The sequence below is a fragment of the Diospyros lotus genome, chromosome 8 (genome assembly GCF_014633365.1).
Source record: "Diospyros lotus cultivar Yz01 chromosome 8, ASM1463336v1, whole genome shotgun sequence".
NCBI classification, from domain to species: domain Eukaryota; kingdom Viridiplantae; phylum Streptophyta; class Magnoliopsida; order Ericales; family Ebenaceae; genus Diospyros; species Diospyros lotus.
In genome coordinates this window covers 32,862,388-32,888,805 of record NC_068345.1, presented here as the reverse complement: position 1 = coordinate 32,888,805, position 26,418 = coordinate 32,862,388, and the positions used below count along the sequence as shown (strand labels likewise).

Here is a 26,418-nt window from a genome sequence, read left to right as displayed (position 1 = left end):
ATTCCCTGCAACCACTCCTTTTTCTCCATCACATCCTTTTTTCTAATATAACCCGTCGATTGCATTGTCGGAAATAGCAATCAACGAACGGATGCGCGAGTTTCGAATCAGAATCTGATGCCGACTCATCACAGCCGTCGAACGTGCAAAAATCGAACTTACTGTCTCCCTCTCCTTCTCCCTCTCTCTCTCTCTCTCTCTCTCTCCTGATTTCTCTCTTTCAGAGTCTTTCTATAATCCAAAAGTCTCCGACCGTGCCTTCGATTTCGTTGCTCAGAATCAGACGCGAGAGTTGAGGCGAGAGATTGATTGATTTATTGAAATGAACAACGGAAAGCAGGGAAGAACCAGACGGAATCAGGTCGGACGTCGTCGGTTCGTTTCTCTGTCGCTTCTCATCCTGCTCTTCTTGATTACTTCTTTCTCGCACGTCCATGGCAAAGCCAACATCACCGCCACTTCATTGACCTCTATCAATCGCGATCTCTACCACACCAGGTAAATCTGGATCTCCGTGCCTGTGTTTGTGGATGCGGATGCGTGCAAAGTTTTCGTTCACGCGGTTATTGGATTTTCTTTTGCTACATGGATGTGTAGTGGAATTTCCTTCCATCATGCGTTCTTGGATTCTCTTTTTCTTTTCACAATGATGGATGTACATTTCTTTCTTTGCATTGTTTTCCGTCACAATTTGATTGAATTGTCGGAAGTGAGGTGGAAATTGATTTTCATTGATTTTCTCTGTGTTTTCCCGAGAAGACCAAATTTTTAGTAGGTTCTTGGGAAAGTTGGAAGATCTTTAGTTGCTTGAGTGGCTGCTCTTATATTCGAGATAAAGAGAGGAAATTGTGATTTATAGTCACCTTTTGGCTATTTCACTATTAAATTAAATGCCTGGTTTTGTTGGGAAAAAAAAAATGGGGATGTCATCGAATTCAATTTATACTGTCACATTTTGCTATTAAATGCTTGTGCGGAATTAAAGAAAAACATAAATGGCATGGAATTCAATTTCTTTCCTCACTTTGCTTTCCTAACAAGTACTCAACTATATATTAACGTTGTGACGAATTGCATTTCTTGGATTACTTTGTGGGTTTTTTCTCATTTTTTTTGGCAGTGACACTTTAATGGAGGAAATAAAATCATTGGTCCATCGTCACCCAGATAAGCTCCATGTAGGTCTTATTTTCGTTTACTTGTCATTTTGGTAATTTTGCTGGTTCTAATGGCTATATGTTAACCAGATGGAGACATTTGGAAGTAAAAATAAAGGCTACCATTCAGAGATGACTGTGGTTACTTATTGCCGGAATAGGAAAGAGGTTGATGACAGTTCAAAATATCGAATCCTTCTTGTGAGTTTGTTTCTTCATTGTAATCAGATAGAGTTTCAATTCTTATTTGGCATTCCCATCTTGACTCAGATTAAAATAATATTCTATACCACAGAACGTTTTACTTCGGTGTCTAGTGTGTAGATTATCTCAGATTGGTAATGGCTGGTGTTTTTGACAGATGATTACTTGTCTTCCAGAGTTTTGGACAGCACGGGAGGGAGCTTATTACATCTGAGCTTGCGTTAAGGATACTCTCCATCTTAAGTGGAGAGGAATTTCTACCCAAAACAGATTTGATTTCTTTGGACAATACACTTGAGAGGCTTGTGATAAAGGTATCATTTTATCTCATGGATGCAGACCCACATCTTTTCTCTAAACTTCTCTTTTCATAGTAAAAGGTAAGAGTTGAAAGTGATGCATATGGGTGTTTATCGAATTATAATAATTGTCAATGCATGGTTGCTAATGTGTCCAATGTGGATATTTATTGTTGAGTCATGTAAAATCTAAAAGAACTAATTTGACCGGCATCTTATTTCTTAGTTGCTTGTAGGAAAAAAAATTCATGCTCATGCTGATATATATCTGAGGTACATGACAAATATATATTACTTTCATTCACAATACCTTTGGATGCTTGAATTCTTCAAAGTAAGAATGCAGTCCTTTGGTTATATTTGGGCACCCTTAATCGATTAGAATTGCTACTTCTAATGTCTTTAGAATTGACATACAAAACAGCCTATTGACACACGTTTGACATGTCAAAACAAAAGTTCACATCAGTTTGACAGATGCAAAATCCTAGTTTGTTTTGGAACCATTTATTGTCAGTAGGATTGAGATAATGTAATGTTGTAAAGGTGGAATCTGCAAACCCTAGAACTTGAAGGGCATCCATCGCATGAGACTTTGGGAGGGTTTCATTTTTATACATAGCCTTACTCTTGTCTTGTGAAGCGACTGTTTCTATGACTGAACCTGTGACCTTCTAGTGACAAAGGAGCAAACTTACTGTTGCTACCAAGGCTCACCCTAAAACCCTAGTAGTGGAAGATGTTGAAAAATATATTCAGTATGCTATTGTCATTTTGGAGGAAGAAATTTGCATGTGAGAAACCATTTCCCTTGTAATGCTAATGCTTATTGATCTGCCAGGTGGTGCCAATGGAAAATTTGAATGGTCGCCAACTTGTTGAAGCTGGAGATCTTTGTGAGAGAAGAAATGGTCTTGCAGTCTATCTTGTAGCTTTAGATTTAACCTGCCTATACTTCCAAACATACGAGTATGCTAACTTTCTGTATTATGGCAGGAAGAGGAGTTGATCTTAACCGAAACTGGAGTGTAGATTGGGGCAAAAAAGAGAAGGTTTGCCTGTTATATATGTTTGTGTAATAGTACTTACACAATGTGAAAACACCATTTTCTTATTCATTTTGGAGGATATTATTTTCCAATATCTTTTATTTGTTTTTATTTTGAACCTATTTTTTTCTGGTTTGTTGGAGACATCCTCTTTGTAAAGCAATGGTAGCCATGAACAAAAATGACCCCCCCCCCCCCCCCCCCCCCAACCCTCACAAAGCAGGGAGCCTTGTTGACTGGAGACCTTTTGTAGTATGGTTATTTCATTTTTGGGTTTAACCCCATTCTTCTGTGTGCTTTATTTACAGGATTATGATCCATATGAAGAAAACCCTGGAACTGCTCCTTTTAGTGAGCCTGAGACTCAAATGATGCGTAAACTTTGCCTATCGTTTGAACCACATATATGGATTAACGTGCACTCTGGGATGGAAGTAAGTTATTTTTTCTTCTTATCTTGTATTTTCTTTCTGAAAAAACACACACATACACACCCTGTTGCTGCTATTTCTCGACCAATGTATTGCCTGCAGATGTCTACTACAACTAAGTACATGCAAATAACATAAGTCATGTTAGGCAGGAAACAAATAGAATATTTATAATGTCTAGTTTAACTAGGTACTGGCAATAAGATGATGTATATTACACAGCAATTCCTATGTAGGAGAGAACATTTGCTTCTGATGTGTGGCATGGAGTGGATTCCTTCCTATTTTCCCTTCAAGATCCCAGTGATTAGTTTTTCATTTGTTATTTTTTGGTTGCCAGCCACCAGGACCTTATTGGTGCTATTGAGGAATAAGTTCATCTTCAAGTTAGAGAACTCTAATCCGCAGCTAAGTAGGGATTGACCAATGGGTTGAATAAACTTAGGCTTTCTGATTGGTTATTGATGAAGATGTTTCATGTGCATGCAATTTCATTTCGGTTTGTTTTCTTCCAAGTTCCAGTTACTAATTTCATATTATCCTTTTCTGTCCTTTTCTCTCAGGAGTAACTATTATGCATGTTGCTTGGTCACATGTTTTACTAATGTGTTTGTTTTCTAGGCTTTATTCATGCCATATGATCACAAAAATAAGACTCCCGAGGGATTGCCTTCTCGCAATATGCAATTAATTCTTGAACGGTTGAACCATCTTCATTGCCAAGAGCGATGCATAGTTGGATCAGGAGGTGGCTCTGTAGGGTAAGTATTACTTTCATGAATATCCACTGTATGGAATTACTCCAATAGTTTAAAGATAGTTTATTACTATCTAGTATGCAATGGGAATTAATTATATGTACGAGGTAAATAGGCTTGTAATGGGGACCAACAGGCATTTAAGTTCAAGGCCCACCAAATCCTCAATACTGTTGAGATTTGGCTTCTATTCTATGTTTGCATTTTTGGATGACGTTTGGCACAAGTAATGCTGACAATACATTCTCGCTGCTATTGAACATAGGTGACATTGTGCAACTATGTGCAAAATTGTGATACTATAGTTGTTAAATCGAGATTCGAATCGAGAATCGAAATCTTTATTTTATGAATCATGAATCGAGAATCGAATCGAATCGTAAGATTCGATACACATTCTTAATTTCAACTATAAATAATATATATCCATAAAAAATAAATAATGCGCCCACCATGATCAATTCTTTTAAATATAAATAGATAAATAAACTTCTAAATATATTTGCTAAGTTTAAAATTATACCAAAAGGCAAAAGTATATTCATGTTGCTTTTAAATTCAAATTGCACCAAACCAAACCACTTTCAAAATAACAAATTAGAGAAAAAAAAAAAAAAAAAAAACCTACAACTATAAGGTTACTAATACACTCCATTGTCCATAATCTTTACTAATTATCAATCATCTTTATCTTCAAGTTCAAGAGCATCATCATCTTCATCATTTTCATCATCTTCTTTGTTTTCAAAGATAGTCAAATCGAACGAATATTTCATTAAAGCGCACATGCAGACGAAGTCGCACGAATTGGACGAATCGTGCTATTCATGCAATTCACGGTCTATTCGTCCGATTCATAGTTGATTATAAGGGATTTTCGATTCACCCTATGAATTTGACTCGATTTCTATATGAATCGATTTGAATCGTACAATTCAAATCGTGAATTATACGATTCTAAGAGATTTTAGATTTACCCTATAGATTCGGCTCAATTTCTATATGAATCGAGTCGAATCATACAATTCGAATCGTGAATTGTAAGATTCTGACAACAGTTCCATGCTTATACCAGTATCTGCAACACATTTTTGTTTGCTAATAAATTATTGAAAAACATCTAATTCATTCTGCACTTATACCTCAAGTACTCCATTCATTTTATTTGTGTTATATCTAAAAGAATACACCCCCTTGTTACACTTACCTCCCTCTTGGACCTATGGCCCTTCGATCTCTAGAGCCTTCTAACTGTTCCACCTACTTCTTCCTAGTAATGCTGTCATGGATTTTCACATAATAGACCTGTATCATTTATGCCCTCTAATTATATCTTGTATCTAAGTTAATCCAACTTCTCAGGATCTTGCCTATCTGCTCATCTACTTCAATACCTTCATCACACTTCTACTAATCCTTTGAAGTGTTCTCAGGATCTTGCCTATCTGCTTATCTACTTCAATACCTTCATCACACTTCTACTAATCCTTTGAAGTGTTTTCTTGTGTGCTCGCTAAATACTTCTTATGTTGTGGTTCTTTTTAATATTCTGGACTTGATTCGCCTCAACAAAGCTTTTCTCAAATACTAAGTCACACGAGTCCTGATTTGCACTTTTCACGCTTTGTCAAGTGTATCACTACAATTACACCACTCTCATTATTTTCCTAATCTTTATAATATTTTTCTTCTTCCTCCTTTAGATAGCTATGTTTTCCATGAAATCTTGTTCCTTTAAATTGATCACCTCATGTTATGTGTCTGGTCCAATTATTTTTTAAAATACTTTTTAAAAGTTTGCCATCTTACCTGTAAATTTCATCTTATATATGATAAACTTTTATAATGAAGTTATTGGACATATTAGTCCTCACCAATTTTTCAATTATCGATCTTTTTATTTTTAAGGGATTTATGATAATTATATATTATTCCCATTTTCCATGTTTCATTGTTTTGTTTTTTGCGGTCGATCTCTTTAGTTTATCCTTCTTTGATCTTGCCCAATGATATTTGGAATGAGATCTCAAGAAGCATTGTGTAGATGTTTCTATATTCTTTGTTCCTTGAGGTAAGAGTCATGATTTGAAGGAAATTAAAAAAATAAAGAAAAGAAAAGAAACGAAATGAAACGAGAAGCTGGATTAAAAACTGGAGTGTATAATGGTAGCCTTATTATTAGTTGGTGGTTTAATTGGAGTTAGCATCCTGGATAGTAGAAAGGACTACATTTCATTGTGGTTTGCTTTCTACTCACAAACACAGCTTTGAAACAGGTATCTGGCACATGGGACGGCTACGGATTTCATGTATGATATTGCAAGAGTTCCCCTGGCTTTCACTTTTGAGGTTTGTGAAAATTATTTCCATTTTCCTTCCGTTCCTTCGCAAGTAAATTTAAAACATGGAGGTCCTTCTATATTGACTGGCAGATTTATGGAGATGGAACAGCTTCCTCCAAAGACTGCTTCAAAATGTTCAATCCCACTGACCTTGCCACCTTCAACGTAAGTTAAACCTGTCTCAGTTGGAAGGGCTTTGGCATTCGCCAATATTAATATGAAACTCTTTCTTCAATAATGGACCGGGGATAAAAAAAACAAACAATGGTATCATGTCAACTCCATAATATTATGTTATTCTCTTGGGTTTGTTTCAGAGGGTTCTCAATGACTGGTCTGCCGCGTTCTTCACAATGTTCAATATGAGCACAAACCAGCTCGATGAGCTTCGCTCAAGGGCCTCAGCCTCCAAATTTGACAAGTCTGTACCTATAGATGACTATCTGAATGGGTATTTAATGGAGAGGAGAAGTAGATATGGGAAGAAGATGGAGGTGCTTGAGCTTGGAATACAGGAGATAAGGGCCTATTTCAGGCTTTTCTTGTTATCCACGGTGCTGTTAATGTTCATGTTCTGTTCTAGAATTTCAAAGAACAATGGCAGACCACTTGTTTCTGCAATGTCCTTCTGATATTTTACTTTATTTATTTAGTGGGGAAAAAAGGAGAAGAGATGTAGGTGTATAAATTTTTGTTTTAGACACGCTCATTTTTTTCCTTCATAATGCAATTATTTACTTGCTACTGTCAGTTTTCTTGTTCCAGTACCGTGTATGAATGATGATCCTTGAAACAGATTCTTGAAATTGCACAGCATAACAGAGCGCGTATGCATTGTTTATAGGCCAGTTTAACACACAGAAATAATTCTCAAATTGAACTCTATGTACTATGTATTTGTATATGTACATGTTAATTTCTTTATTTCAATATCCTTGCAAAGATAAATATATGAAATACATACATACAAGAATGATGAGATTGGTTCGAGCAAAGTAATTATTGTACATGGTCTGAACTTGGTTTCTTTTCGCAAGTTAAAACACATTTTAATCGCGAAGAAATAACTTTACTTTGCTACTATGATTTGCCTTCATATATAGGTATGCAGAATAATCATCTATTCTACATTTTTGCGTTCAACTAGACAATGTAATAATAAATACACAATGATTAATGAATGCAAAAATCTGTAACATTTATTTCCAGGTACAATGATGCACTATAATACAAAGACGGGCTCTTATGCTTGCAAAAATACTGTGTAACAGCATTTATCTTGTGTTTGCTGGAGGGCGTGGGGAAGCCTGTTTCAAGTCTTTCCCCATTTTCAGATCTTCAGCTTTGGTAATTTTCTTCATTCTTGACCTGCCAGATCATCATACTAGGAGTTCCTCTGATAGAATAGAATGCCCCTTCATCTGAGAACAACCTTTCAAGCACACAATTGGAAAGGAAGCGGTTGATTAGAGAGGGAAAATTTGATGTAGTGATGCTGACGCCATTTGAAACAAATAACAAGTGGTGTTCAAATTGAGCAAACTTCAAAATCAAAACCATTGTATTTGCATGTCCAACATATTTTCTGAACTTTTGGGTAACTTGGCAATTGGCATCGAACAGTAAAATTACCAGTTCAGAATTGTGGTGAATCCATGACTAACCTTCTGTCCATAAAAAACTACCACCGGCATAGTAGTTTAATCATTGAGCTTCCAGCTGGACGACTCGGGGATTGTCCTTATGATCTCAGCGCCTGCTTCATGTACCTCAGAGCAGAGCGTAGCATTGCTCTAGCTTTCCTGTCTGGAGTGCAGCCAGACAAAATCATTTCTTCGTAAACAGATGGAACCTGATATCAACAACTATTTAGCATCTCATATATAATCATACAATGCTTCACAATATCATCCCCACATAACAGAAGCGATAACTGTTAATGATATAGAGGCAGACAGTCTTGCCAGAACATATCCCATCTGGCCTCTGAAGGCTGGCATTTACTTGGTCCCAGTACAGGGGGTTGAAAACATGGTAATTAACTATTGTATATGATAGTTCTGTCATGCCCCAGAGGGGGTTGTTACACTAGTCGCCTCACCTAGTTCTGTCATGCCCCAGAGGGGGTTGTTACACTAGTCGCCTCACCTCTCCCTTTTACCAAGCAAAAAAAAAAAAAAAACTACTGTATATGATAGTTCCTCTGTGATGAGTTCTAGAACAAATGAAAAATCTAAATGTAGATGAACAAATATAAAGAGCACTAATTCACCTATCTGGACTTGAAAGTTGAATGTTATACGCTGGCTACGAATGAGGTGTTTGGGATTTAAATACATGTTTAAGCTCTGTGGGCCATAACTGTTGCAGTTACACTGATTCAGGAGTTCTATCATTTTCTTGAATGATTATAGTCTTAACATCAATTTCAAAATCAGAAAAACATGCAATTTATAGAGGGGAGGTCACCCTGAGGATTAATTTCCTGCTGGATTGAATTCAAGTATAGCCTTCCTGGATTACCAAAACTGCTCTGTAAATTTATTTATTTTTTTTGGTTTTTTGGGCTGAGGAAAAACTCCTTTATATTAAAATTAGTTCTAGGGTTTCTTTCCATTTTTATTTTAATCCTCAGTTGTTAATTTTGGTGACCTATTATATTACCTATTGAAGTACCATTGTTCTGTGAAATTTATTCAGAATAATGTTGATAACTCTGTAGTTTGATAAGCCAGCAGGAAAGAATCAAGTGTCGCAATCAAAATGATGTCAATCTCTGGCATGCTTGTGCTTCTAACCACCAAGAGGACAAGAATTTCCTAATCATGTATGCAGGTAGCAAGTTTCTTGCTATGGAATTATTGAGACAAGATTTTTTATGGACTGTTGATTCGTATAAATAATGCTCTTGTTCAAAGTTAAAACAATATTCTTTTACAATCCTAAGAAAGAAGATCATCATTGTCAGCTCCCAAGGAACTGACCCGTAATTCCTTTGACCAGCAAGCTGTTCGAAGGAGAAAGGATAGAAAGAGAAATTAGGGAGAGAGAGAAACAGAGAGGGAGAGAGAATGTTTAGAATTTGTTAGAATAATTTGCATATCCGTTGGTGGAAGGAATCAGCTGTATATATAGCTGGATTCTCTTCCCCGTGTGCGGTAACCGCTTACAGCAGGGGAATGTACAACCTCCCCCCCCCCCCTAGCATATTCTACTAACTTGCTATTACTCCCTTCCTATTACATTTAATTACTATATCACCCCCTCTTGCTACGTGAATCATGACAATTACCCCTCCCCACAAAATTTTCTTGTCCTCAAGAAATGTGGAGGAGGCTGGCTACTCTCAGGAATTGGCGAAGCATGTCCAGAAGGTATTCCCATGTGTTGCTATCTGAGTGGAGATGAGACCACTTGATGAGAACTTGAGATATAGGAGCTCCGTGCCTGTAGATCACCCTCCTATCTAGCACAGCTATAGGTTCCTTAGTACTGTCATTGGCACTTGGGAGACAAGGTAGGGTAGGACTCGTTGGTTGTGTCCCCACTAATTTTTTAAGGAGTGCCACATGGAATACCGGGTGGATGTTGGAGCCTTCTGGTAGTTGCGGCCGGTATGCTACATTTCCCACCTTTACAGTGATAGGAAATGGGCCATAGAATCTTGGGTTCAACTTGGAACTGGGGTTTTGCAATAAAGCCCTTAGGTGACCCGACTTAAGCTTCAAATATACAGATTCACCAACCTGAAATTCTCTTTCACTCCTCCTATCTACAAACTGCTTCATTCAATTATGAGAATTAGCTAATTCCTTTTTGAGCACCTGTAAAGCTTGTTGTCTTTGCTGGAGATAAACATCCAAAGCTACTACTGTAGATGAGTCTCCTAGGGATGGCAGAAGTGGCGGTTTATAGCCATAGAGTGTCTCGAAAGGAGACCTCTTTATGGAGCTGTGGTGGCTAGAGTTGTACCACCATTGGGCCATAGGAAGCCACTTGTGCCAGGTTCTTGGCTGTAGGAAGCAAGAACATCTTAGATACATCTCCAAACACTAATTCACCCTTTCAGTTTGGCCATCCGATTCAGGATGGTAAGCAGTTGACATATGAAACTTAACACCCAGCAGTCCCATCAGCTCCTTCCACAGCAGACTAGTAAAAATCTTGTCGCGATCAGATACTATGGCCTTAGGTGCGCCATGTAGCTTAATTACCTGATCCAATAACACATTTGCTACCTCCTGAGCAGTGTAGGGGTGAACTAATCCGATGAAGTGGCCATACTTGGTGAATTTGTCTACTATCACCATGATGCAATCATTTCCCTCCGATTTTGGAAGTCCCTCAATGAACTCCATTGAGATATTCTCCCATGGTCCCCTGGGTATATTTAGTGGTTGTAGTAGCCTTGGCTTGGCTACATTCTCGGACTTGCATCTCCTACAAGTATCACTGCTTAATACAAAATCCTTGACAAACCTTTTCATCCTGGCCATTGGAATAATTGTTTGACCTTGTGATAGGTGTTTTCAATACCCGAATGTCCCCCTACAGGGGAAGTATGCAATGCTTCTAGTATTTTCCTCCTCAGCTCCTCATCCTCTCCTATCACCAGCTTTCCTTGATACCGGATTAAGCCATTACTCAGAGTGTAACCTAGTCTTGATGATGGGTTTACCACCAGCTGCTGAAGAAGTTCCTTGGTCCTTCTAGTTGCTTCGTAACTGTCAACTACCTCTTGGCACCAATCGGGAACGATGGTGGTGATTGTAGCCAAACTTCCTTCCTCAAAACACCTAGATAGCGCATCTGCTGCTAGGTTTTCTTTTCCTTAATCCAATCCCATTAGCTTTGTCATCCCCGTCCTTTGCAGCTGAGTGTGCAGCTTCTGCTGTAGCAAAAATTTCATACTCTCATGGTCTGTTTTAATCACAAATCTTCCTCCTTCCAGATAATGACACCATTTCTCTACTGCCATTAATACCGCCAACAACTCCTTCTCATAGATACTTAGCCCAAGATGTCTATGTGATAGAGTTTGGCTTAAGCATGCTATCGGTCTCCCTTCCTGAACCAACACTGCCCCAATACCCTTAGCACTTGCATCTGTTTCCAGAACAAAAGGCTTGCTGAAATCTGATAGGCCTAAAGTTGGTACCTTACTCATGGCTTGTTTAAGCTCACTGAAAGCTTCTTCCGCCTTAGAATCCCATCGAAATCCATCCTTCTTCAAGAAGTTGGTGAGGGGTCAGCTGATGACCCCGTAATCTTTTACAAACCGGCGGTAGTAGCCAGTTAAACCCCAAAATCCCCTCAGTCCCTTGACATTATGAGGTCTAGGCCAAGCAATTATTGCTACCACCTTGCTAGGGTCAGTGCTCACCCCTGTTTTTGATATAATGTGCCCTAGATATTCCACCTGCCTTTGTGCAAAGGCACATTTCAACTTCTTAACATACAATTTATTGAATCTAAGGACCTCAATGGTAGTTTTCAGGTGGGTTAAGTGCTGGGCAAAGGTGGGTTGTAGATCAAAATGTCATCAAAGAAAACCAATATAAATTTGCGCAAATAAGGTTCAAAAATCTGGTTCATCAATGCTTGGAAGGTTGATGGAGCATTGGTGAGGCCAAAGGGCATTACTATGAATTCATAATGCCCTTGGTGGGTTTTGAAAGCTATTTTGGGAATGTCTTTCGGCCTCATCCTAATTTGATGATAACTGGATCTTAAGTCGAGTTTGGTGAAAACAGAAGCATTTTTTAATTCATCAAGTAAATCTTCCACAATAAGTCTAGGAAACTTGTCCTTAATGGTCATGACATTGAGTTAGCGATAATCGACACAAAACTGCCATGAACCATCTTTCTTTTTCACAAGTAACACGAGAGATGCAAATGGGCTATGGCTGGATTGTATGATGGATTTTTGTAACATATCCTTAATGAGCTTTTCAATTTCAGTCTTCTGTCTAGGTGGGTATCGGTAAGACCTTAGGTTAACAGGTTCGGCATTGGGTTTTAGGTTAATGGTGTGATCAAGTGATCTTTTGGGTGGTAAGGCAGATGGCTTGGAAAAAAGGTCCCTAAATTCAATTAAAAACATGTTAAGAGAGTCAATTTCTTGTACCTTCCAAGGTTCATGTGAGCTACTGTTCACAGTCACTGCCAGCTCCCCCTCCTGCTCCCATTGCTCTTGGGTGAATTCCAGGGCATGTATGGAGAAGAGCTGGGCCACTTGGGAGAGTTTGTTCTTAAACATCCTTTGCAACCTCTTTCCTGAGATTATTTTACACACTCCCGACTCCTAACTACCTGTTATGGTCTTTTTCTTCCCATCTTTCTCAAAAGTTACCTCCATTTTGTTGAAATCAAAACTGATAGGGCTAATCCCCTTTATCCAATCTACCCCAAGCACCACATCACAACCCCCCAGCTTGACTAGCCTCAAATCAGCCACAAATTCTTCACCGTTCATTTCCCAGCAAAACCCCACACTGGAGGACTGACTCAAAATCCTATTACCATTCGCTACTATTACTGATAGAGGGTGTGAGCTGGAGATCTCACACTTTAACTTCCGGGCCATGGCTTCATCCAAGAAGCTGTGGGTACTCCCACTGTCTATAAGTACCATCATCGGAACATTGTGAGTTTTTCCCTCCACCTTAATTATCTTGCTATTGGCTGATCCTTTAAGGGCGTGTAGAGAAATCTCCCCTTTATCTTCTTTATCAACTTCTGGGGTTACCTCTACCCCTTCATTATCTTCTGCTTCTAATATCAACAGTTGCTTCTTGCACTTATGCCCAAAGAAATATTTATCTCCGCACTTATAGCAGATACCCGCCTAACGCCTTTGCTCCATCAATCTTCCCCCATTAGCAGGGTTGGTAACCGTTGGAGGCAAGGCCAATACTCCCTTGTGATGCCCCGACCCCACTATCGGGTGCCACCATAACCTACATTACAACCCTAGCCTGCCCGAAAGACGGTTATGCCCCTACCAAGATAAAACTTTAAAATAATATGGGCGCCCTGGGTGGGGTCCAGACTTCGCCGCCTTCGGCCAGACAAGAGCTCGGGAGTAAATTGCAAGGGCAGCGGAAACTCACCCGAGCCTCGTGCTTGATTAGGCCCTTGGAGCATAAATCCAATTTCAAACAAATATCACAAGCCCAATAAATTACTTCAACCATCAAACATAATTAAACATAACTTAGTTTTCGGCCGTGGCCGACAGGTACAAGTTCCCTACCCTACTAGGTTTACTCATAGTGGGAACCTTAACTTGGTTCCAGTTTACTTCAAGTTAAGCCATATCCGACACTCATAGTTAACACACAGTAGTTATATTACATTATTAACATTCGGGGTTAACCCACACCCCCACGGTTAACGGTCGCTGCCAACTGGCGGCTCATCTATCAGCACCGCCTTTCCTTTCTCGGGTCCCAAGCCACTTGTTGGGTTAGTGGGAAAATACAGGGGTGAGTCCCGAGGACTCAATAAGGGTAATATGAGTTGTAGTAAATTAAAATGCATGACAATTATAGAATAATGTGAAGTGCATCATGCATGTAGGCCTGTCCACCTCACCCTGATCCGGATTTTGGTGGCCCCACTGATTTCATTTAGGACCCCATCTCGAGATTCACACGGCCCAAATCTACAGCCCCATGCCTAGACACTTCTCTCATAGTCTAATACAAGTCATGCCAAAATAAATTTACACGCAAACCATATTAAACCTTACCACACGTTAATCTCGTGCTGCGCGTTAGTTTCACATTCCAATTTCCTAAACAATCGTAAAATAAAAATAATTTAATTAAACGCGCAATTTTAATTATCGCCGATACATCGCTAATTAATTTAGCTAAACATGCGACTGATTCATAAATAACACTATTAAATAAATTTAAAACATTTTTATATCTCGCGTACACACACGGGCAAAGTTTCGACACGTTAAAAATTACGGAGCATTCACAGCCTACGAAGCATGGAAACGGCTCGGACGAGCCGTTTCGTCGTTTCCGAACCGTTTCGCGTTTCGAAAACGCGAAGACGGCCCGAAACCGTGTTTGGGCCGTTTCTGTAAATTGCGAAACGTTTCGGGGGGAGTTTCGCAATTTACAGAAACATGTTGGAAACGCGTCTCCCACAGGAAACATGTTTCCAGCGACCAGTCACCTGCAACGAGAAAGGTCACCAAGAGGCGAGGCGAGATATGTAGTGTGCGGCGACAGTTGACAGTGAGGCGAGAGATGGAGTGTATGATGGCGGACGGCGGTCGGCAATGAGGGTGAGAAGCGAGTGATGGTGGCAGAGACATGTTGACTGTGAGAGAGGCGAGATCGAAGGCGAGGGTGAGGGTAAGAGAGTCGTCGATGGCGAGAGAGGCGAGCGATGGTGGCAGAGATGCGTCAACTATGAGAGAGGCGAGATCGAAGGCGAGGGTGACGACAAGAAACTCGTCGATGGCGAGAGAGGCAGCGACGATGGCAGAGACGCGTTGACTGTGAGAGGCGAGATCGACGGCGAGGGCGAGGGCAAGAGACGTGTTGACGGCAAGAGAGGCGGCGACTGTGGCAGAGACGGTTGAAGCGGCGGCGATCGACCATTGAGAGCGAGCAGCGAGATAGGGCGGCGGCGGCGGTCCGCCATTAACAGCATACAACAACCACTGATGCAATTTAGGGTTTACATTATTTATAGTATATAAATTATAAATTTAATATTATTTATATAATTTAATTATTTAAACTAACAGCAACCACTGATGCTGTTATATAAATAATATTTAATTTAAATTAACCACTGATGCAATTTATAATATTTATATAATTTAAATTTATAAAAATTGCATCAGTGGTTCCGTTTATACATTATTTATATAATTTAAATTTATATTATTTAAATAACTATTAATTAAATTATATTATATAAATTATATGCAATTAAATTTAAATTATAATTTAATTTCACATACACCCCTATATTTTTAAAAATTACAGTTTACCCCGCGTTACCGTTTCCTAACTTTTTTGAAAAATACCGTTTTCGCGTTTCCGTTTCCGCGTTTCCCGTTCCCGTTTCCGTGCAACATAGTTCACAGCGATGAAACAGTGCTATTTATATGTGCCAGAAAAGGAGGAATCGGCCAGGGGAGGAAAATTTGGCTGCCAAGGTGTCCCCCACATGGTGCCACGTGGCAGCAAGGGAGAAGGGGTGGGTGGCGCATGGCCACCCACGCGGCACGGCCAGGAGCACGCGCCTGGCGCCTTGGTCGCGTGGCTGCGCGCAGCCTTGCCGCTCACATGGGCGTCGCCTGGCGCCCAGCTATTACAGTCTCCCCTCCTTATGAAATTTCGTCCTCGAAATTTTGTACACTTTATTACACTAAACACAGATCCTTAACATTAATTGTGATTATCAAACAGGTAAGGATATTTCTCACGTATTTCTTCTTCCATTTCCCAAGTCGCCTCTCGTTCCGAGTGCTGACTCCATTGCACTTTTACCATAGGTAGAGTTCTACGTCTTACTTGGAGATCCTGGCGGTCCAACACTTCCTTCTGATAACAGCTTGCCGAAACATCTTATTTTGAAACATCTTAGCATACTACATCGAAACCTGATTCCAAAAGATTTCATTTCGAACTCTACGTTGTTCCATGTTTCGAAATATAGGGCCGGGACTATAATTACCTGAAAAGCCCCGAACTCAACTTTCGTGTGTCCGGAGATACTGTAACAGCTGGGCGCCAGGCGGCACCCATGCGTGCGCCCATGCGCGCGGCAAGGCCACGGGCAACCACACGGCCAAGGCGCCAGGCGCGTGCTCCTGGCCATGCCGCATGGGTGGCCATGCGCCACCCACCCCTTCTCCCTTGCTGCCACGTGGCACCATGCGGGGGACACCTTGGTAGCCAAATTTTCCTCCCCTGGCCGATTCCTCCTCTTCTGGCACATATAAATAGCACTGTTTCATCGTTGTGAATGCTCCGTAATTTTTAACGCGTCGAAACTCTGCCCGTGTGTGTACGCGAGATATAAAAATGTTTTAAATTTATTTAATAGTGTTATTTATGAATCAGTCGCATGTTTAGCTAAATTAATTAGCGATGTATCGACGATAATTAAAATTGCGCGTTTAATTAAATTATTTTTATTTTACGATTGTTTAGGAAATTGGAACGTGAAACTAACGCACAGCATGAGATTAACGTGTGGTAAGGTTTAATATGATTTGCGTGTAAATTTATTTTAACATGACTTGTATTAGACTGTGGGAGAAGTGTTTAGGCATGGGGCTGTAGATTTGGGCCGTGTGAGTCTCGAGATGGGGTCCTAAATGAAATCAGTGGGGCCACCAAAATCCGGATCAGGGTGAGGTGGATAGGCCTACATGCATGATGCACTTCACATTATTCTATAATTGTCAGGCACTCTAATTTACTGCAACTCATATTACCCTTACTGAGTCCTCGGGACTCACCCCTGTATTTTCCCACTAACCCAACGGGTGGCTTGGGACCCGAGAAACGAAAGGCGGTGCTGATAAATGAGCAGCCAGTTGGCAACGAATATTAACCGTGGGGGTATGGGTTAACCCCGAATGTTAATAATGTAATATAATTACTGTGTGTTAACTATGAGTGTCAGATATGGCTTAACTTGAAGTAAACCGGAACCAAGTTAAGGTTCCCACTATGAGTAAACCCAATAGGGTAGGGAACTTGTACTTGTCGGCCACGGCCGAAAACTGAGTTATGTTTAATTATGTTTGATGGTTGAAGTAATTTATTGGGCTTGTGATATTTGTTTGAAATTGGATTTTTGCTCCAAGGGCCTAATCAGGCATGAGGCTCGGGTGAGTTTCCGTTGCCCTTGCAATTTACTCCCGAGCTCTCATCCGGCCGAAGGCGACGAAGCCTGGACCCCACCCAGGGCGCCCATATTATTTTAAAGTTTTATCTTGGTAGGGGCATAACTGTCATTCGGGAAGGTCGGGGTTGTAATGTAGGTTATGGTGGCACCTGATAGTGGGGTTGGGGCGTCACAAGGTGGTATTAGAGCGGGGTTTGTGATCGGCATGATGTGTTGAATAGGGCCAAATATATATATAAAAAAAAGAAATGGAGACACCGAAATGTGGATGATGGGATTGGGAATGCACATTTGGGACGGGGTAGGTCGTAACTGGAATTGAGATACTCCCCGGGTAGGCATGATTTGGTTTGTGGGCTTGCTTAGGAAAGGTGTTTCCCACGATAGCGAGTAGAGGGATGTGTAAATCCCTGAATCTAGGCCTCGTGGGGGAGGGAAAATTTATGCTGGTTATTGATCTGACCCTTGATTTCATGTGCAGATAATAAAATACCATCATGGATTTTGGTGGGGTCGAGGCGTCACAGCCCTTGCCCCGTATCCCTTCCAATGGCTCTGTTTACCGCCTGCCATCCACCAATGATTACCCCCTTAACTTGGTTCTTTTGTTTCTTCATCAGCACCTCAATCGTCATTTCTTGCAGTCTTGCACTATCAGTAGCTTGTTCCACTGTCCCTAGTTGCATCATTTTTACCATTGGTCTCACCTCATCTCTTAAACCATTGATAAAACTCGACACAAAGTATTCTTCCGAAAAGTGGGGTTGATGCACCACTATCAAAGACCTCAACTCCTCAAATTTGAGCTGATAGGCCTACACCATTCCTTCTTGCTTGAGCTTATTAAATTCCTCGATCACATCCCTCAAACTCTTGTCTCCAAATCTCGTACAAAGGTCTCTTGTGAATACATTCCATGGGCTCCCCTCTTTGGTCGCAAGCCATCCCTGGAACCAAGGGTCCCCCGTCTCATTCAGGTAAGCAGATGTCAAGACGACCTTCTGTTGTTCTTGAACTTGGTATAGCGTGAACATTCTTTCACACCTCCTTATCCACCATCTCGGGTTCTCTCCATCAAATAGTGGAATGTCCAATTTAGGCACAAGGAAGTTCGGCTGATTCCGATGAGCCTGAGCTCCGGGTCTCCTCTCCATCGTGCTTCCCTCCATCATCTTCGATTCTAATTCAAAATCCGACATTCCAGCATGCGGAGGCTCCATCCCTACCCTAGGAAGGATCGGTTTTGTTCTATCCCTGGGAGGAAACTTCGTTGAAAGCCTGACGGGTTGCTAAGATGCGAACATCCTTACGAATTGTTGCATATGTTCCATCAGTTGCCCCCTCAACAGAGCACTCTGCTCCCAATTTTCTTCTCGCCATCTTTCCATTGCTTGGGTAATTCGATTAGCCACCCCCACTCCTACTGAGGATTCGAGAGTACCCATTCTGGTCTGCATTTCAGCCATGGATGTTGCAACTTGTTGTAGTTGATTCTCTATTTGTTTCATCCTTGCTCCATCCGCCATTGCGAGGTTACCCCACAGCTTCGAGTGTTTCCCAAGACACTGTTTTGATACCAAAATGTCAGCTCCCAAGGAATTGACCCATAATTCCTTCGACCAGCAAGCTATTCGAAGGAGAAATGAGGAAGGATAGAAAGAGAAATTAGGGAGAGAGAGAGAATGGGAGAGATAATGTTTAGAATTTGTTAGAATAATTTGCATATCCGTCAGTGGAAGGAATCAACTGTATATATAGCTGGATTCTCTTCCCCATGTGCAGTAACTGCTTACAGCAGGGGAATGTACAACCTGCCCAAAGTAGCAACAAACTTTGTACCCCCCCCCCCCCCTTATAGCATATTCTACTAACTTGCTATTCCTCCTTTCCTATTACATTTAATTACTATATCACCCCCTCTTGCTACGTGGATCATGACAATCATCTTCATTAGCAAGCGAGGCGATCATCTTCATAAACTACACATTATTCTAACCAAGTTTGGGTTGGTGATAGAACATTCATAATAATGTCAATTGACTTCTAAAAGTTATATTGAAAATATAAAACATGCAAAAGAACTGTGGCAAAATTTTACACTAGATGCCCCTCTCAACGCAACCACTAGCAAGCAAGACAATAATGAACATTAAGAAGTAAACGCAGCCTCTGGTATGATATGGAAAGAATAAGAACACAAAACAGTACACAAGACTTAAACATGATCAACAATGAAAGCATGAGAAATACGGCGAGCAGTTCTATCAAACAGAGATGGAACCTCTAAAGGCTTAACTTGCCAGAGGTCCTTACTTTCGGCAACAAGGAAAAGGAACATAACATACCTTATCAAACTTTTCCACACGGATTAGAGCTTTCATAAGGGTAGTATAGGTAACTACATCTGGTTTCAATTCCTGCAGCAATAGGATATCACGTGTACTTGTCGTCAGATAAAGATAAATAATAGGAAAAATGGCACAGGACAACAAGAAGACTGCAGTGGTAGAGGAATACTAGTCCATAACCCACGTTTTCTTTCATATACTGCAATACAGCAAAGGCTTCAGCATCCCTCCTGTCCTCACCAAATGCATTGATCAAGGAATTGAGAGCCAAATTACTTGGCTTCAGACCATCAGATCTCATGACCCTAAATGTATGTACTGCTTGCTCGGACAAGCCCTGTGAAAAAATAGATGGAGAAAAACATATAAGACGTGTGCTCAACAACTAATGCCAATCTGAGATTATGATCCAACCATAATTTTAACAAGAGATGTAAAAGAACTGATAGAAAGATCATGCACGGGAGATGAGATTTAAGGCAACAACACACCCTCTGTGCGTAAGCATTAATCAAGGCATTGTACATGGTTGAGGATGGTTTTAACCCTGCAGACTTCATGTCCTCCAAGCAATCAACAGCTTCATTAAATCTGCCCGATTGACCATAAATATCGACAAGTGTGGTGTAAGTAACAACATTGGGCAGCAACCCCTGACCCTGCATTTTCCCCATCAAGCTCTTGACTTCCCCCCATCTCTCCTGCTTCCCAAAAGAATTGATCATTATATTATAAGTGGTGGTGCAAGGTAAGCATCCACTTTCCTGCATTTCCTCAAACAGTTCCTCTGCTTTCTTATGATGCCCTAACTTAGTATGACAATCTATAAGAGTGTTCCAAGTGACACTATCGGGCTGAATCCCCTCTGATCTCATCCTCTCAAATGTGGCCATGGCATGATCAAGACAATTATACTTCCCAAAAGCATCAATCATGACATTGTAAAAATGCCTGTCAGGGCGCACCCCGCTATTCCTCATTTCTTTTAGAACTTGAAATGATCTTTGCCACTCACCTCTGTCACGATAACCTGCCAAAATCCTGCTAAAAACATACGAATTGGGCTGCACATTGCTAGCTTCCATTTCCTTCAGCACAATTCTCGCGCTCTCCCACCGGCCTGCATTCACATAAGCATCGATAAGAAGACTGTAAGTTTGCTCATCAGGAGACACCCCACTTCTTTCCATTTCAGATACAATTGACTCAGCATCTCTCAAAGATCCACTCTTCACATATCCTTTAAGCAGGGCATTGTAAGCTCGTGTTCTAGGCTTCAATCCACCATCCCTCAACTCCTCAAAAATAGCCTCTGCCTCCACTGTCCTCCCAGAATTCCCCAATGCCGATATTACTGCAACAATAGTTGCAGTTCTTGGGCTCAACCCATTCCCTTGAATCATAGCCAAGAAGAACATGGCTCGATTCGCATCACCAGCCTTCGCAAACCCTACAATTATGTCATTTAGCAACTGCCCATCGAGCTCAATCTTATCTGCCTCAATTTCCTCGTACAGCTTCACCAGCAATACCGAATCAATCTCGTTACTTCGAGTAAGCGACTGAATAACCAAGCTGTAGTTAACGAAATCGGGTTGGTATCCATCGCGACGCATCCGAGACATCAAATTGAGCGCCTTCTCGAGATCGTCGTTGCGGGCGCAAGCCCCAATTAGGGCGTTATAAGTCAGTGGAGTTAAGGCCTGCCGCTGAGATAGCAAGAACGCTTCGTAAAGCTTCTCGGAGCGTCCAAGCGCGTGAATGAGAATCGAGTAGAGCAATTCGTACGAGAAACAGAGGTTGTGCTTTTGCAGCCAAGTGACGAGCGCGTAAGCATTCGGAATCGTGGACGACGATGAGCAGAGGGATTTAAGAAGCGAGTGCCAGAGCGGGCTCGGCACCGCCCGGTAGGCCTCGGCGAGCCGGAGCTCGGAGGGCTCCAGTGAGTCCGGCGAAGTTGAGTCGAAATCCGAGGCCACCGTGCTCAAGAATTGGAGGAGCGGCGCAAAGTCGTATCGACGGTTTCGAAGAGAAGCGACGTCGTCGTCGCCGTCGAGGTGTTTGCAGACCGGCGAATTGGATGCGACGGCGTTGGTTAGGGAGGCCGAAAATGGGGGCCGCTGGAGGAGGCGATGGTGGCTGAGAATCGGAAAACTGAAGCGAGCGGGCGGCAAGCGAGTGGATAACGGCGGCGGCGGCGGCTGCAAAAGAAGCATGTTCATTTTCCTACAGAGAGGAAGAAAGGCACCTCCGTCCCGCTCCCCGTCGGAGGATGACGATCTTTTACCACGTTTCAATCTCTCAAATATCTTCCCATTCCAATAAATAAATAAATAAATCACCAACCAATCCCACCCAGCAACCATCATAACCCACCCAAAACTTAGGAATTCAATTTATTTATCTATTCCATTCAAATTGTAACACTACACCATCATAATTTAATTATTTTATTTTAATTCATAATGCCTCGTTCATCATGCTTGCTTTTTCATATTTATCAAAAACATCAATTATGATTTTTACTATTTAAATTATCATTAACTAAGTTTTCTATCAATGTTACACAAAAACAAAAATGAAAAATATTTATGATACGAAATGAAAATGTTGAAACGGATATTTTTCTAAAAAAATAAACATAAATAAAATTTGAAAAGGAAACGGAAAAATGACTCCTCCGATAAATTTCCGTGCAACATAGATTTCTATTATTCTAAATATATGACGAAAATACATTTAAAAGTGCAATTTTTGTTGTGACAAAACCAAAGATTTGTGTTTGATGAGGGAATATTTAGAGGGGGCAATTTTACTGTACTACCCCTGGGAGGTTACCATTAACTCGGAACCATGTGTGCCAGTAAAGACCAATATGCAATCGCCACGTGTCAAGACTTAGGAGCTCCGCTTATCTTTATAATCTTTATTATGATTTTGAACTGGAAAGAGATAAAGAAGAAGATTAAGTCAACCAATGATATCTTTAAATATCTCAAGAATTATCTCTATTAGGGAATATTATCTTTTCTCCCCATGGAAAGGGGATCAACATCTCTTTTTGAAATATATCTTAGGGAAAGGCTAACGGACATCTATAAATAGAGGACAGCCTCTACAGGTATGAGGGCTGACTCCTAAGGGACTCATATATTATTTTTCCATTACTATTATACTTCTCAAAAACCCTATGAACTGACTTGAGCGTCGGAGGGATCACGGGGAGCAAGTCCCCACCCTTTTTGCAGGTACTTGGATCAAGACAGAAGAAGGTGATCGGCTCCGCATCATCAATTGGCGCCCACCGTGGGGCCTCGTTTTTCGTTTTGTCTGCCAAGTATAATCTCAAGCCACTCGAAGCACAATCAGATTGAGTGGGAAAGAAAATGTTTCATGTATGTGGCCTCATTAATGGTATGCTCCCTGGTTTAATATTTATACATCGATCACTGTTACATAAAAGGAAAAAAAAATAGCCGGAGGCACTATGCCTATCAACTGTTAATTTATGTGTGTAAAGATCAATTTTTGTATGTGTCAATTTTCGTTGTTTTCCCATAAGCTTGGCTCTTATGTGACCTCATTAACGGCTTCCGAAAAAATGGGAGAAGAAATTGGGAGCGGTAATCCAGGAGAAAGAAGATGTTCATCTTATTTTATAGATCCCATGAGGCTTGATTTTGCCATCCTATGCGGCCTTATGTTAAAATAAAACCTTTTAGAGGCTGGAAAAAAAAGACAAGCAGAATCAATGGATGAAGTTTCACGGTAGCAAGGTACTGCTAATTTTTCTAATCCATTGAGTCTATGTGTTTGTTTATCATCGTTGCTTATTAATTGCACTTGTTGAGGTCAAAAACCTCAAGATGATGAAGCTTGATTTTGTTCATGCTGTATACATTATATTTTTTTGGCTTATCTTTTGGGCTACAACGTCAATAAAGGGCTTTTCCAATAAGCATAGCATCTTTTTCTACCCATGGGGGTTTTATTCCATGACGGCAGCAAGGGCCAAATTGGGCTAGCTCCGAACCCTCAAAGAGATAGCCAATGGTTAGTAGGATGCATCTTTGCATGATGAGTCTATGTGTTTGTTTATCATTGTTGCTTATTAATTGCACTTGTTGAGGTAAAAAACCTCAAGATGATGAAGCTTGATTTTGTTCATGCTGTATACATTATATTTTTTTGGCTTATCTTTTGGGCTACAACGTCAATAAAGGGCTTTTCCAATAAGCATAGCATCTTTTTCTACCCATGGGGGTTTTATTCCATGACGGCAGCAAGGGCCAAATTGGGCTAGCTCCGAACCCTCAAAGAGATAGCCAATGGTTAGTAGGATGCATCTTTGCATGACAAGACCGTAGAGATGGCTATCGCGGACGTAGGCATCAAGACCGAACCGCCAAAATAAAATATGAATATTATTCTGGATTGCGGACGTAGGCATTTCGCCGAACTGCGAAGACAAAATACGAGCAGTATTTCGGAATACGAACGTAGGCATCAAGACCGAACCGTGAAGGCAAAATATGAACATTATCTCTGATTGCGGACGCAGGCATCAAGCCGAACCGTGAAAACAAAATGTGGATGTTATTTCGGATTGTGGAAGTAGGCATTTTGCCGAAAATAAAATATGGATATTCTTTAAAATCCCGTCATCAACTACAATCCAAGCCAGCATGTGCATATGAAGACCGAGGGTTTGAAATGCCTCGACAACGCAAAAGTAAAGGATCAGATGTGATCCTCGGGGGGCCCCGAACCCCCGAACACTCAAAAACAAAGGACCAGATATGATCCTCATGGGGCCTCGAACCCCCGAAAACTCAAAAACAAAGGATCAGATATGATCCTCGGGGGGCCCTGAACCCCCGAACACTCAAAAACAAAGGATCACTTATGATCCTCGAACTCTTGACAACTCAAAATCGAAGGTTCAAAGGGGACCACCCCTACTAATTAAGGCACCAGTTCGGAGGCTACGAACTTCCGCCAAATGAAGACCAAAAGGCATCAGTTCGGAGGCTACGAACCTCCGCCAAACAAAGACCAAAGGGGACCATAGCCTCAATCAACACAGCTTCAGCCAACGGCCCCGAAGATAAGGCAAGCGGCCTCGGCCCCCACAGCCTCAGCCAACGGCCTCCGAAGACGAGGCACGCAACCTCGGCCATCGCAGCCTCGGCCAGCGGCCCCCAAAGATCAGGCACACGGCCTCGGCCACCATAGCCTCGGCCAGTGGCCCCCGAAGACAAGGCACACAGCCTCGGCCAGCGGCCTCGAAGATAAGGAAAATTCTCGAACGTCACTATCACCTCGAGCGACCTAATCACCCTTTGCATGGGAAGACTGAAAAGGCACCGGGAGACTTAAAAAGCGAATTCAGCATCCGAGCCTATTAACCCAAATTTTTAGTAGAACTTTTTTACAGAGGCTCAGAAAAACAGTGACAACTACTCCTTCAGCTGCCCAACCTCCTTACTCGATCAGCTCAAGGAGTGGGGGGCAAGTGATGAGGGAATATTTACAGGGGGCAATTTTACTGTACTACCCCTGGGAGGTTACCATTAACTCGGAACCATGTGTGCCAGTAAAGACCAATATGCAATCGCCACGTGTCAAGACTTAGGAGCTCCGCTTATCTTTATAATCTTTATTATGATTTTGAACTGGAAAGAGATAAAGAAGAAGATTAAGTCAACCAATGATATCTTTAAATATCTCAAGAATTATCTCTATTAGGGAAGATTATCTTTTCTCCCCATGGAAAGGGGATCAACATCTCTTTTTGAAATATATCTTAGGGAAAGGCTAACGACATCTATAAATAGATGACAGCCTCTACAGGTATGAGGGCTGACTCCTAAGGGACTCATATATTATTTTTCCATTACTATTATACTTCTCAAAAACCCTATGAACTGACTTGAGCGTCGGAGAGATCACGGGGAGCAAGTCCCCACCCTTTTTGCAGGTACTTGGTTCAAGACAGAAGAAGGTGATCGGCTTCGCATCACCAGTGTTATAATAAATGAAATAAACAAACACATCATAGTTTTGTCATTTATAAAAAATTGTTGAATGTTTTAATATTATCACTCAAATTTTTATGATATACCAGTAGTTGTATTATTAATTAAAAATTTATTAATATACTTGTTTAAGTTTCTAACATGCATTTAAATTGAAAACTAATAAAAATTTTAAAGTACACGTAGGGGCGACAAATAAGAGAATATAGGTAACAATATTTTTTTATTAATTCTCGTATCTCTATTTATATACTACTATATTCGTCATCATATAATATTTTTATAATATTTTACTTAATTATTTATTTTTATATTCATAAAGTAATGATATTTCTTAACGTATTTCCTTCTAACAAATTTATATTTATATTTTATGGCAAAATAAGCCACAACCACGCTAGGCTTCAAATTTATGAAATATATTAGATTTTTTAATTTATAAATTATAATATATAATTAGATAAAATAATATATATAACTATATCATAATAAGTGTGGTAGGTAGCTCTATTTCGTCATTTTACTTGAACTTCCTTCATAAATATTTTTTGAAAATAGAGTTTTAAATATTTACATGATAATGTTATTATTATATTTATATTAAAATATTTATTATAGTATTCATTTATTAATAAGAGAATATAGACTCTCTGATAATACAACTTTTCAATATTGTATTTTTAATAAGTAAGATTTTTCATCGAATTTCACAAAACAAATTATCATTATCTTATAATTAAATATATAACGACTTTCATATGAAACATAATCAAAATCCTCTTTGATTGAAACTTTAAAACATAATTATTTAATATTCCTTATCTTTTTATTTTTATTTTTGATAATGCCAGTTTAAAGCCATAAATATGGTTTATTGCTCCACTCAACTCCTCGCTT

The 26,418-nt window shown here is 40.5% G+C and overlaps 2 protein-coding genes across 2 annotated transcripts; one reads left to right on the top strand and one right to left on the bottom strand.

Annotated features, from left to right (window-relative positions):
* Window positions 1-6,990, top strand: LOC127808010 (uncharacterized). Its single transcript, XM_052346305.1, has 11 exons — window positions 1-498; window positions 1,121-1,178; window positions 1,248-1,358; window positions 1,538-1,675; window positions 2,502-2,571; window positions 2,657-2,712; window positions 3,018-3,143; window positions 3,762-3,901; window positions 6,175-6,247; window positions 6,331-6,405; window positions 6,558-6,990. The coding sequence occupies exons 1-11, from the start codon at window positions 323-325 to the stop codon at window positions 6,870-6,872; spliced, it is 1,338 nt and encodes a 445-aa protein (XP_052202265.1). The 5' UTR covers window positions 1-322; the 3' UTR covers window positions 6,873-6,990.
* A 297-nt stretch (window positions 6,991-7,287) lies between these two features.
* LOC127808009 (pentatricopeptide repeat-containing protein At5g42310, chloroplastic) lies at window positions 7,288-21,780 on the bottom strand. The gene is made up of 5 exons (XM_052346304.1): window positions 19,975-21,780; window positions 19,668-19,820; window positions 19,481-19,552; window positions 7,905-8,092; window positions 7,288-7,672 (listed from the first exon to the last, which is right to left on the bottom strand). The coding sequence occupies exons 1-4, from the start codon at window positions 21,703-21,705 to the stop codon at window positions 7,982-7,984; spliced, it is 2,067 nt and encodes a 688-aa protein (XP_052202264.1). The 5' UTR covers window positions 21,706-21,780; the 3' UTR covers window positions 7,288-7,672; window positions 7,905-7,981.
* Between the last annotated feature and the right edge of the window lie 4,638 nt (window positions 21,781-26,418).